The 13,084-nt window shown below is 33.6% G+C and overlaps 1 protein-coding gene across 1 annotated transcript in view; it reads right to left on the reverse strand.

Moving 5' to 3' along the window:
- Positions 1-9,432, reverse strand: part of ctnnbl1 (catenin, beta like 1) — a 95,795-nt gene extending 86,363 nt beyond the window's left edge. The window contains exons 1-3 of the mRNA XM_056449275.1: positions 9,295-9,432; positions 6,325-6,513; positions 2,828-2,934 (exon numbers count right to left, since the gene is read on the reverse strand). Of these exons, the coding sequence (XP_056305250.1) occupies positions 2,828-2,934; positions 6,325-6,513; positions 9,295-9,324 (326 nt within the window). The 5' untranslated portion in view covers positions 9,325-9,432. The remainder of the gene's footprint in view (positions 1-2,827; positions 2,935-6,324; positions 6,514-9,294) is intronic.
- Positions 9,433-13,084: the final 3,652 nt, after the last annotated feature.

The following is a 13,084-nucleotide window of genomic DNA, read 5'->3' on the forward strand; positions in this document are numbered from 1 at the left end:
ACATGTCTTAAACATAATAAATCAACTTTATAATTCTGATATCATCTGATATATTCTGGTGTCATCATTTTACTGTGAATTAACAAACAGGACATATTGAAAGTCTGTTCAAGTCCACCATAATGACTGTACAAAAGTTGCAAATGTACAAAATTTAGCATTTTAAGCAACAGTATACCTACACATAGGCCTAATATTATTATTATTGTTGTTTTACCATTTGTTTGAGAATTAACAATAATAATAATAATAGGCTAATCATATTAACCTTTATTTTACATTTACAGAATCGTGAGAAAAATCGTGATCTTGATTAAGCAAAAAAAAAATAGTGATTCACATTTTTGCCAGAATCGTGCAGCCCTACTGCTGGGATATGGGTGCTAAACAGTTCGTGCAATGTATGTGTGTGTGTCCAACAGTCTCTGTGCAATGAATGTATGTGCGCACTCAACGAGGATAAGGTCAACAGCTGGAAACACATTGTTTTGGCATTCAACCCATCAATGATGCTGGTATGCTAGCATAAATGCAGGGGTGGGCAAACTCGGTCCTGGAGGGCCGGTGTCCTACACAGTTTAGCTCCAACTCTGATGAAACACACCTGCTTATAGATAGTTAGTGATCTTGAAGACACTGATTAGCATGTTCAGGTGTGTTTGAGTAGAGTTGAAGCTAAACTATGTAGGACACCGGCCCTCCAGGACCGAGTTTGCCCACCCCTGCATAAATGTATAGTACCTGAAGCTGGTGAACTAGAAGGATATCACCTTATGGCCCGCGCCTATGTACAGCGACGTTCCTCAGCTCCCTTTGTTGTGGAAACCGCACATGGTCTCGGGCAACTGCTAAACCCACCACCCTCAGCCAAACGTCTCTCCAAACGCTCTTAGCAGCAGTCACTCTTCGCTGGATTCGGTCACCGCCGGCACACTTGTGCAGCCACTTGCTTTTTGGCATTTACAACTCGTCGCTTTCAACCAGAACCAACTCATTAGACCACTCTCTGTTAGCGGTGCTCTTCCCCGTACAGTTCTCCACACTTCTGCTTTCCGCTCTTTTTTCCACACTTTTTGTATTCGTCCAGCCCTTATTTAACCTTTCATCAATTTCCTCCAGGTGGTATGGATTTGGATCCTAATTGCCACAGCTGTTTAATGTATTCAATCTCATTTTATATTAAAGAGCCCCTATTTCCCATTAAAAAGGTCATATTTTGGTTTGGGGGTCTCCAACAACAGGCTGATATGCGTGCAAGGTCAAAAAACACTTTCATTGTCTTATAATTAGGGCTGCACAATTCAGGCAAAAATGTGAATCACGATTTTTTTGCTTAAAATCAAGATCACGCTTCTGTAAATGTAAAATAAGGGTTAATATGATTAGCCTATTATTATTATTGTTAATTCTCAAACATATGGTAAAACAACAATAATAATATTAGGCCTGTGTGTAGGTCTACTATTGCTTAAAATGCTAAATTTTGTACAGTCATTATGGTGGACTTGTCCTGTTTATTAAATCACAGTAAAATGATGACATCAGAATATAGCTATTCATAATTCTGAAGTTGATTTATTATGTTTAAGACATGTGCTTGTCATCTGTCATTGACAACATTATTAGACCATTATATTCAACATTATATATAGGCTAGGGTAGTTATACTGGCCAAGTAAACATTTATTTTCATGCACAACCCTTTGTGTTCACTATGAAAGTAAAAATCATATCAAATGTTTGTCGTAATCATAACTGTAAAATGTGATATGATCATTTAAATGATGTTCGCACAGGTTTCACTTTCACTTCTGAGTGCGGCTCATGGCTGCTGTCACTGTGAGAAAAACACACACATGCAAATCAAACCTCCCGCACGGCCCTCAAACGATCGCTCTGTGCAACAAACTGAACGTCATTTACAACTTTATTACCGGTTATTTACATCCTATGCAGCTTCTGTTCACTAAAGTAGGCGTCATTTGCGTGCACACACGCGTCCTCGCCAGTAAACAAACAGCTTGTGGTCAGCTCACTTGTGATTTCGCGACCGTGAATACACCATTACATGAAGACAGAAATTACATTTTTGGGTGACACCTAGGGCCAGACGGAATCTGCAGACATTTTTTGCTATTTCTGCGGAGAATTTTGGTAAAAATCTGTGGTTTTCTGCAGAATGATTTTGGGAGGATCATAACTTAAACCTTAATATGTGAAATAAAAACATTATGTCTTTTTATTTAATGTTGAAAATACAAATCCAATTAGGTTCACTTTATTTGGTAAACAAAGCAAGTGTCTCATATAATATCTCTACTAAAAGACAGAAAATATTACTTGCCATTCACTGACAGTCAGACAGGCTCATCCAGTTCATCAAACTCTGTTTTTTAAAATCTAAACCGAAAGCAGAGTAAAACAGTCTTCTTATAAAAGCCGGCTTACCAGCTCGCTGCTACATTGAAAACATATGATTCGATTCGTGCCTTCTGATTGGTTCTCAGGATATAGCAGCTTTTGCTGTCAAAGGCAAGTGGCGTTTAGCGGGTTTTGCCAACAAACTGTTATTTCTGAATGGGCTGATGCTGTGATTCGGATGATTAGAAGCAAAAATATTTGTTGAACATGTACTACCTGCCTAAAGCTCTCGCTCAATGTCATTAGCTCATTTTTGGCGGAAGTGCCATTCAGCGGTCTTTGCATCTGAACTCTTCATATACATTGTTACACACTGTATGGACTGTCTTTTTAGGTATTTGTTACATCCCCATGCATCATGTTTCATTTATATAAAGCAAACGATGACATTAAAATGTTGTCTCACTTCTCCGGGTTGTCTGGGAACTTGATCCTGAGCTCCTGGTTTTTGTAGGATCTCTTCTCGAAGGTCAGGATCATCTTCTTCACTGTGCTCTCATCCACCAGCTCTGCCTGTGAACACCAACACACAGTAGGATGCAAAGTCAAAGGTCACGGTTATCATCTATAGACCTCAGCGAGTCCACGAGTTACACACAAGACTGGCTTTATTCCTGTTCAAAATCCTCTTCTGCTTGACAAAGTTTGCGTTTTTTAACCTTTTCCTTTCGTTATTTTAAATGTAATTGGCAATAAGTGAGTGGCACGGTGGCTCAGTAGTTAGCACTGTTGCCTCACAAGGTCGCTGGTTCGAGTCCCGGCTAGGTCAGTTGGCATTTCTGTGTGGTGTTTGCATGTTCTCTACGTGTTGGCAAGGGTTTCCTCCGGTTTCCCCCACAGTCCAAACACTAGTGCTATAGGTATTTTGATTAACTAAATTGGCCGTAGTGTACGAGTGTGTGTGAATGAGTGTGTATGGGTGTTTCCCAGTACTGGGTTGCAGCTGGAAGGACATCTTCTATGTAAAACATATCCTGGATAAGTTAGCGGTTCATTCCACTGTCTGCGACTCCTGATGAATAAGAGACTAAGCTGAAAGAAAATGAATGAATGAAATTGTCAAGTAATTATTTCAGTAGTAGTACTTATTAAAAATTATCAAGTAAAACTATTACAATTTCTAACTACAGCTGTTATTATTAAAATTGCCAGCATCCTTATTATTATTATTATTATTATTATTATTATTAGTCATCATTATTGACATCAAAATCAAATATAATAGTATTTATATTCTAATATATCTAATGAATCATTAATAATTATATAAACATATTTATTGGTTAGAAATGCAATTTGAGTTTGGCAGAGGCTGATTTGTACAACATGTTTTTATTGAGTTTTTTCAATATTTTACAATAATTCAAACCCCCATACCCCAAACTTACCCCAGACAGGTTTAGGAGAAACAAAATTAAATAAATAATAATCCTTATTAAAAAATAATTACAAATAATATTAAAGTTAATGATTTTTTTTTTTATTAAAATAAATAAATAATAATAAAATAAAATTCTAATCAAGCATCAATTCACATTCCACAACTTCAGAGATCCAAAGCTTCTTCAATATCTTCATTTCTTACAAAGTCCAAAAACACCTCCCAGATATCACAAAATTCAAAGGATTTTTTCCTTATTATACATGTGAGCTTTTCAAGAGCCAAGCAAGTTATAAGGTGTCTCAACCAAAGTCCAATGGAGGGGCGATTAACATTTTTCCAACATAAAGCAACAACACCTTGCTTGTATTAAACATAAATCAATCAATTTTCTTTCTTTAGTAGACAAAGCACAACTGCCTTCATACATATTCAATATACATAAACCAGGACATAAAGTAATTGGAATGGAAATAAATTGTGAAATATATTGAGTCACCTCCACCCAATGTTTTTGTACCCCCTCACACTCCCACACACAATGAAAAAAATGTACCTTGTATCTTCTTGCATTTAAAACAAAGATTAGGGATATTAGGGTTGAATTTATTTAATCAGGAGTAATATAGGTTCTCATTACCCAATTATATTGTAGCAATCTCAAACGGGAGTTTAATGTATTTGTTTGTGCATTCAAACTAAATATATTCCAGTCCTCTACTGGGATATCTATTTCTGTATCTTGGATCCATGCCAGTCTTTTGTTTTCAGAGTTTTCTTTATGATTTTCTCTTAATATGTTATATAATTGTGTAATTCGTCCTTTGATGGAACGATCTTGTACTGCTAGAGTTTCCAATAATGACCTTGGGAGGAGCTGTGTTGAATTTTTAAATTGTATAAAAATAAAAGTTTGCAGTTGTAAATATTTTAAAAAGTGTTTTTGTGGTATATTAAATTTTTCTACAAGATTTTTAAATGACATTAATATATTGTCTTCGTACAAATCTTTTAATCTTATTATGCCCTTATTCATCCATAGTTTAAACCCCATATTGTTTTTAGCAGGATTGAAATTGTTATTGTCCCAAATAGGGGAAAAGCAAGAAAGCACTGGGAGGTCTTTAAGATATCTATGGGCTTCGTACCAAATTACAGTAGTGTTTTTTACAAATGGATTATCTGTCTTTTGTTTTAGTACTTTAAAGGTTGCTGAATATAAAAAGCTGTCAAGAGTCAGGCCTTTTGCTGCCAACTTTTCAACATACAACCAAGGTATAGCAGTTTCACGGCAGAGGCTAATTTATTAAGACATAATTTTCTTTTGACTGAAATGCTTAGACTTTACAAAATACAGAACATTGTTATAGCATTATAATATAATAACAATAATTGTAATTAATGTATTTTTTTATTAAGGTTTATAATAAAACATAGACTGCAGCTCTGCACAAGTTTGGCCAGACGGGAAATGGTCGTGGCCAACAGAGTCTGGTTTCTCTCCAGGTTTTTTTCCTTCACTTTCATCAATTGGTGAAGTTTTGTTCCTCGCTGCTGTCGCCGCTGGCTTGCTTGGTTTGGGACTTGTGGAGCTGCGCATCGATGGATTTGCTCTTCAGTGTTTGGATTTTCAGCAGTGAAAATTAAACCACACTGAACTGAACGAAACTAAACTTCAACTCTGAAAACTGGACTGTGTTTCAATCTACTAGAACTAGTTGAAGTCAGAATTATTAACCCCCCTGAATTATTAGACCCCTTGTTTATTTTTTTTCCCCAATTTCTGTTTAACAGAAAGAGAAGATTTTTTTTTCAACACATTTCTAATCATAATAGTTTTAATAATTCATCTCTAATAATTGATTTATTTTCTCTTTGTCATGATGACAGTAAATAATATTAGACTAGATATTCTTCAAGACACTTCTATACAGCTTAAAGTGACATTTAAAGGCTAGGTTAACTAGATTAATTAGGTTAACTAGGCAGGTTAGGGTAATTAGGACAGTTATTGTATAACGATGGTTTGTTCTGTAGACTATCGAAAAAAAATTAGCTTAAAGGGGCTAATAATATTGACCTTAAAATGGTGCTTTAACTAAAAACTGCTTTAATTCTAGCCGAAATAAAACAAATAAGACTTTCTCCAGAAGAAAAAATATTAGCAGAAATACCTTGAAAATTTCCTTGCTCTGTTAAACATCATTTGGGAAATATAAAAAAAAGAAAAAAAAAAAAAAAAATGCAAAGGGGGCGAATAATTCTGACTTCAACTGTGTGTATGTTTGTGTGTGTGTATATATATATATATATATATATATATATATATATATATATATATATATATATATATATATATATATATATATATATATATATATATATATATATATATACAAACACACATACAATAATAAATAAAACATATTTATGAAATAAAAAGAATTGCTGCATTCATAATAAACACATCTGTTGCCGTTAATCTCTTTATTGCAAATGAAACTATGCGAGTGTGTTCTGACCTCTGGATCTTCGCCATCCTGATCCATCAGTCTCTCCAGAACCCTGTCTCCGTCTCCAGCTGTGGGCTCTTCAGTGTCGTCCTCTGACCGCAGCAGGACCCGTCCCGCATCTCGACCCGCAGCCTTCTGCTTGCTTCTGGACTCCTCATGACTGTCCTCATCTCTGGGTCTCTTTGCTCCACGGTCAGGCTAAAAACAGACACTTCATCAATGATTTCTGGGAATGGAAATCTGGGATCTTTTGTATTGCTTTTGACTCTTTAGAACAGGGGTCACCAAACTTGTTCCTGGAGGGCCGGTGTCCTGCAGATTTTAGCTCCAACCCTAATCAAACACACCTGAATGAGCTAATCAAGGTCTTAATAGGTATACATGAAACACCCAGGCAGGTGTGTTGAGGCAAGTTGGAGCTAAACTCTGCAGGGACACCGGCCCTCCAGGAATGAGATTGGTGAACTCTGCTTTAGAACAAACAAACTAGGTTACAATAACTAGTTACAAAAACACAAACGTCTACACAAAAAGCTCTTATACATTCATATGCAGCAGTCTACAAATGACAAACTAATATGGTGTTTTTTTTTTACATTTTTAAGACAATTTATAAAAGACATTATTTGTTTTTATTGTTTTTTGACTGAATATCCCAACGACCTTACAAAATACAGAATATTATCATTGTTGCAAATGTAATATAATTATAATTACTGTATTTTTTTAATTTAAGTTTATAACAATTTATGCTGTGTTGTCACCTAAATAAATGTAGACAACACCTAATTCAAGAAAATATTGTTTAGTTGTATATTTACTTGCAAACTAAAGCAAAATACACAGTATAACCAATGTTTTTGTGTGATTTAAAGTATATTTAAAGTTTTTTTGTCAAGAATATAATGTAATAATTACTAAGAAAATACTATGAATACTTATATATAATTAAGTAATAATCTTCTATATAATTCTTTAGTGATTTTGAGCTGAAGTACGTGAATTAATCTGTTGTGGCAATTCAATAGTTGCCAGGGTCGTTTTTGAACAAACAACTTGTGACATGTTCCCTATAGTATTTACCACACTACTTTGAATATTTGGTCTGAAATCGCATGGAAAGTGACTCAAAACATTAGAAGCCCTATTTTACTGTGATTGACTGTGAACAATACTGTATTTTGAGAGCCGTTGGCTGATAATATGACCTATTTAAGATTTGCACAGAACAATTTTCTCCAATTATATTAAGGAGAAAGTCTGAATATAAAAGCGTCTTCAGCCCAATCAAATGTAGTGGTATTAACAAAACAACCAACTAGAGTTTATACTATATACTATAAAATCTAAAGTATACTACAGTATTTATTACAGTTTATACTGTTAATACTATATTATAATAGTATGCTGAAGCATTCATTAACATTGGATTGTGAACACTTCATTGAGGTAAAATTGGTTTTATATTCACACATTCAGACGTTCTCCTTAATAATATAATTTCAGAAAAGGTATTGCTTACTAAAACTGTACTCGTATTCAGACAAATAAATAGAGCTAATGTTGTTTTGAAATCAGTGGTGTAGTCCCTGCTATACTCACGTATACTCAGTATGCCTACTTTTTTCCACGAGCTGTTTGAGTATTACGACTTCTGATGATCATACCCTCGGTATACTCACTTGTTTTGGTAATTAAACGTCCCTAATTTATGCGTATTCGCATCTCCTTTAATGGTATACCAAATGTTTTTTAACCTCGCATCTTAATTTGTTGCACTTGGTGCATTTTTGTTTAACTTGCTCCATTGCGTATTAAAAAAATTTTCCTATTACAACTTATATTATGATAGTGAAATATGTAAATTAGCCTTTAAGCTTTTAATATGTTTATATTTATGCTATTATGAATTTTTTTAAAAAAGTGGAAGTTTTATTTAGTATCTGGATAAAAATGTACTTGAGAATAGGCTAGTATATATATATATATATATATATATATATATATATATATATATATATATATATATATATATATATATATATATATATATATATATATACACATACTAGCCTATACTCAAGTACATTTAAATACAGCTCAATATACTCAGCCAATCTCCGGGTCTGCTGGGGTCGCTATTACCTAAGCATAAATCATTAAATTGGGATTAAAATGAATAAATTTGTTTAAATATTTGTCCTTTTTAAATGAATAGTTCACCCAAAAAAATGAAAATTGTCATAATTTACTGAATTTTTACTTGTTCCAAACCGGTTTGCCTTTATTATTCTGTTGAACACAAAAGAAGATATTTTGAAGAAAGCTGGAAACCTGTAACCATTGACTTTTTTTTTGGAAGTCAATAGTTACAGGTAACAGATGTTTAGTACATACATACATACATACATACATACATACATATATATATATATATATACACACACATATATTTATATATAGCTAATGAATCAAAGAAATGTTGACATTCGTTGTTTCTTTGCCTACTTTTAAAATTTGTTTTGGGTGTGCCAATATTAAACCAACTTTACCTCACTGAATACTTCTAATACAATTTACTACGGGGTGGATCAAAAACACTGTAGTATATACTACAAATTACTATTGTAACGTTATTTTCTTCATGAAAAAACGTCAAAAAACGTCTCGTATATCTTGTACAAACATGTTACTTTATATTAGGGACTCATCCTTGAATCAAACAGCTTTATAAAGACAAATATTAATGAAATGATAAGTATTGAACTCAAACACACATCTGTGCTAGTCAAAAAGACATTATGGAAAGTTTTAATCTTCCTAAACCATATTAAACACATGTATAGTGCGTAAAACAATTCAAAAAGCGGTTTATTTATGCATTCATGACTGACGTTTATCATAATATAGCCACCAGCTACCAACAGTGAGAGGTTTATCCCAATAAAGCTGACGGAGAAACAGTACAAGCACAAGTACCTGATAATTCAGCAGCTCTCCAACATCCATGACGATTCCTGTCTGCTTTAATCCTGAGAAATGTTTATTTTTCAGCGAAAGTGTGTGAGAAACACACGCTCGTGGACAAAAGTTGTTTTCAGTTCTTCGCGCGATAAACCGGCGAGTGACGCGGGAGTGACGAAATAAAACAGCGACACCCGCAGACGAGGAGACGAACACTACACAGTACACACTACATAGCGCACACTACACAAAGATGAAGTTTTCTGTAATGAATTTATCGTTTTATACAGTTTACGACAGCAGAAACGTGTATTAAGAAAGTAAACAAAGTCCATTTAGAAAGTAGCCTAAACGTCAGCTAAACGCCTTCATATGTAAACAAAGTTTTTCTGCTTTGCTACATTCCCACATGAAAAATACTAGTAATTATAGTAATTACTATAGTGTTTTTGAACCATACTGTAGTAAAGTGTATTAAACTGTATATATTATAGTATCTACAAACTAGTTAAAGTTCATAAATGCTCCAGCATACATGTCTTCTGATATAACACTTATTTAGCTATGCTACATTCCCATGTGAAAATTACTATAGTAATTATAGTAAATACAAGTGTTTTTGAACTATACTATAGTAAAGTGTTTTAAACTGTATATATTATAGTATCTACAAACTAGTTAAAGTTCATAAATGCTCCAGCATACATGTCTTCTGATATAACACTTATTTAGCTATGCTACATACCCATGTGAAAATTACTATAGTAATTATAGTAAATACAAGTGTTTTTGAACTATACTATAGTAAAGTGTATTAAACTGTATATATTATAGTATCTACAAACTAGTTAAAGTTCATAAATGCTCCAGCATACATGTCTTCTGATATAACACTTATTTAGCTATGCTACATTACCATGTAAAAAAATACTATAGTAATTATAGTAAATACAAGTGTTTTTGAACTATACTATAATAAAGTGCATTATACTGTATATTATAGTATCTACAACTGGTTAAAGTTCATGAATGCTCCAACATAAATGTCGTCTGACATAAAACTTATATAGCTATGCTACACTCCCACATAAAAAAATGCTATAGTAATTTATAGTAAATACTATAGTGTTTTTGAAGTATACTATAGTAAAGTGTATAATACTATATATATTATATTAGTATCTATCTACAATTCATTAAAGTTCATGAATGCTGCATCTTAAATGCCTTCTGATATAAAACTTATTTAGCTATGCTACATTCCCACATGAAAAGTACTATAGTAATTAATTTCTAAAAACTAGTGTTTTTGAACTATACTATAGTAAAGTGCGTTATACTGTATATATTATAGTATAACTCGTTAAAGTTAATGAATGCTCCAGTATTCACGCATTCAGATGTATAAAACTCATTCTACTATACATTCCCACATGAAAATACTATAATAAATTCATAGTAAATCCTATAGTGTTTTTGAACTATACTATAGTAAAGTGCATTATACTGTATATATTATAGTATCTACAAACTAGTTAAAGTTAATGAATGCTCCAGCATAAATGCCTTCTGATATAAAACTTTAGCTACGCTAAATTCCCATGTGAAAAGTACTATAGTAATTAATTTCTAAATACTGGTGTTAACTATACTATAGTAAAGTGCATTATACTGTGTATATTATAGTATGTACAACTCGTTAAAGTTGATGAATGCTCCAGTATTCACGCATTCAGATGTATAAAACTTATTCTACTATACATTCACACATGAAAATACTATAATCAATTCATAGTAAATACTATAGTGTTTTTGAACTATACTATAGTAAAGTGTATTATACTGTATATGTTATAGTATCTACAAACTAGTTAAAGTTGTTCCAGCATAAATGCCTTCTGATATAAAACTTTAGCTACGCTACATTCCCATGTGAAAAATACTATAGTAAATAATTTACAATAAATACTAGTGTTTTTAAACATACTATAGTAAAGTGTATTATACTGTATATATTATAGTACCTACAAATTGGTTAAAGTTCATGAATGCTCCAGCATACACACATGAAGATGTATAAAACTTATTTAGCTATGCTACATTCCCATGTGAAAAATACTATAGTAATTCATTTATAGTAAATACTACAGTGTTTTTGAACCATACTATAGTAAAGTGCATTATACTGTATATTATAGTATCTACAACTCTGTACATTTCTCTAGCATACTGTAGTATTAACTATAGTTAACTGATAAACTGTAATAAATACCATAGTATGTTTTATTTCTTACTATAGTAAACTGTAGTGGATTGTAGTATAATATACCTCATAACTTGGGTGATTTGCTTATATTACTGTAGTCATTTTGTAGCAACTACAGTCACCACAACAAATTCAAAAGAGGGCGGAGCTACGAATGCCTGTGTCAGCATAGTGGTATTCAAAAACAAGACTCCTAATTCAAATGTTTTACTTTAGTATGGTTCAAAAACACAGTAGTACTTACAATAAATTACTATAGTGTGTTTATTGTCAGCAAACACAGTGTTTTTAATCCTCTGTCACTCTTAGGCTCATCTACAGTCATATCTCTGTGGTTTTGTGCTGTACTTGTCTGGCTTAAGCAAACGGTGCTGCAGGTTTTTATCTGTTTCTCTGTAAGATAAGCGAGCAGAGCTTTAATTATTCACACCGTCAGAGATTACAGAAACAGCTGCATTTCCCTTCATTCACACAAGACTGGAATACTAGCACACTTTTATACTGCAGTGCAATGCAAAGGTGTATGTTATAAGATAGTTTTCATTCATTCATTCATTTTCTTTTCAGCTTAGTCCCTTTATTAATCTGGGGTTGCCACAGCGGAATGAACCGCCAACTTTTCCAGCATATGTTTTACGTAGCGGATGGCCTTCCAGCTGCAACCCTGTACTAGGAAACACATATATACGGTCTCATTCGCACACATCCACTATGGACAATTTTAGCTTACCCAATTCACCTATGGAGCATGTGTTTGGATTGTGGGGGAAACAGAGGCACCCAGAGGAAACCCACACCAACACGGGGAGAACATGCAAACTCCACACAGAAATGCCAAGTGACCCAGCTGAGGCTCGAACCTGCGACCTTCTCATTATAAAATTATAATAAATGTTTTAAATAGTTTGACTTGCTTTAATTTAACCTCATTACTGATTTACTATTTAATAAAAAAAATACTAAATAATAAATTAGATGCTGTATATGACAAAATATTGATATAATATACACTCACCGGCCACTTTATTAGGTACACCTGTCCAACTGCTCGGTAACACAAATTTCTTATCAGCCAATCACATGGCAGCAACTCAATGCATTTAGGCATGTAGACATGGTCAAGACGATCTGCTGCAGTTCAAAGCGAGCATCAGAATGGGAAAGAAAGGTGATTTAAGTGACTTTGAATGTGGCATGGTTGTTGATGCCAGACGGGCTGGTCTGAGTATTTCAGAAACTGCTGATCTACTGGGATTTTCACGCACAACCATCTCTAGGGTTTACAGAGAATGATCCGAAAAAGAGGAAATATCCAGTGAGTGGCAGTTCTATGGGCGCAAATAACCTTGTTGATGCAGAAGAGCATCTCAGAACGCACAACATGTCAAACATTGAAGCGGATGGGCTATAGCAGCAGAAAACCACACTGGGTGTCACTCCAGTCAGCTAAGAACAAGAAACTGAGGCTACAATTCACACAGGCTCACCAAAACTGGACAATAGAAGATTGGAGAAACGTTGCCTGGTCTGATGAGTCTC

The sequence above is a fragment of the Danio aesculapii genome, chromosome 23 (assembly GCF_903798145.1).
Source record: "Danio aesculapii chromosome 23, fDanAes4.1, whole genome shotgun sequence".
In the NCBI taxonomy this organism is placed as follows: domain Eukaryota; kingdom Metazoa; phylum Chordata; class Actinopteri; order Cypriniformes; family Danionidae; genus Danio; species Danio aesculapii.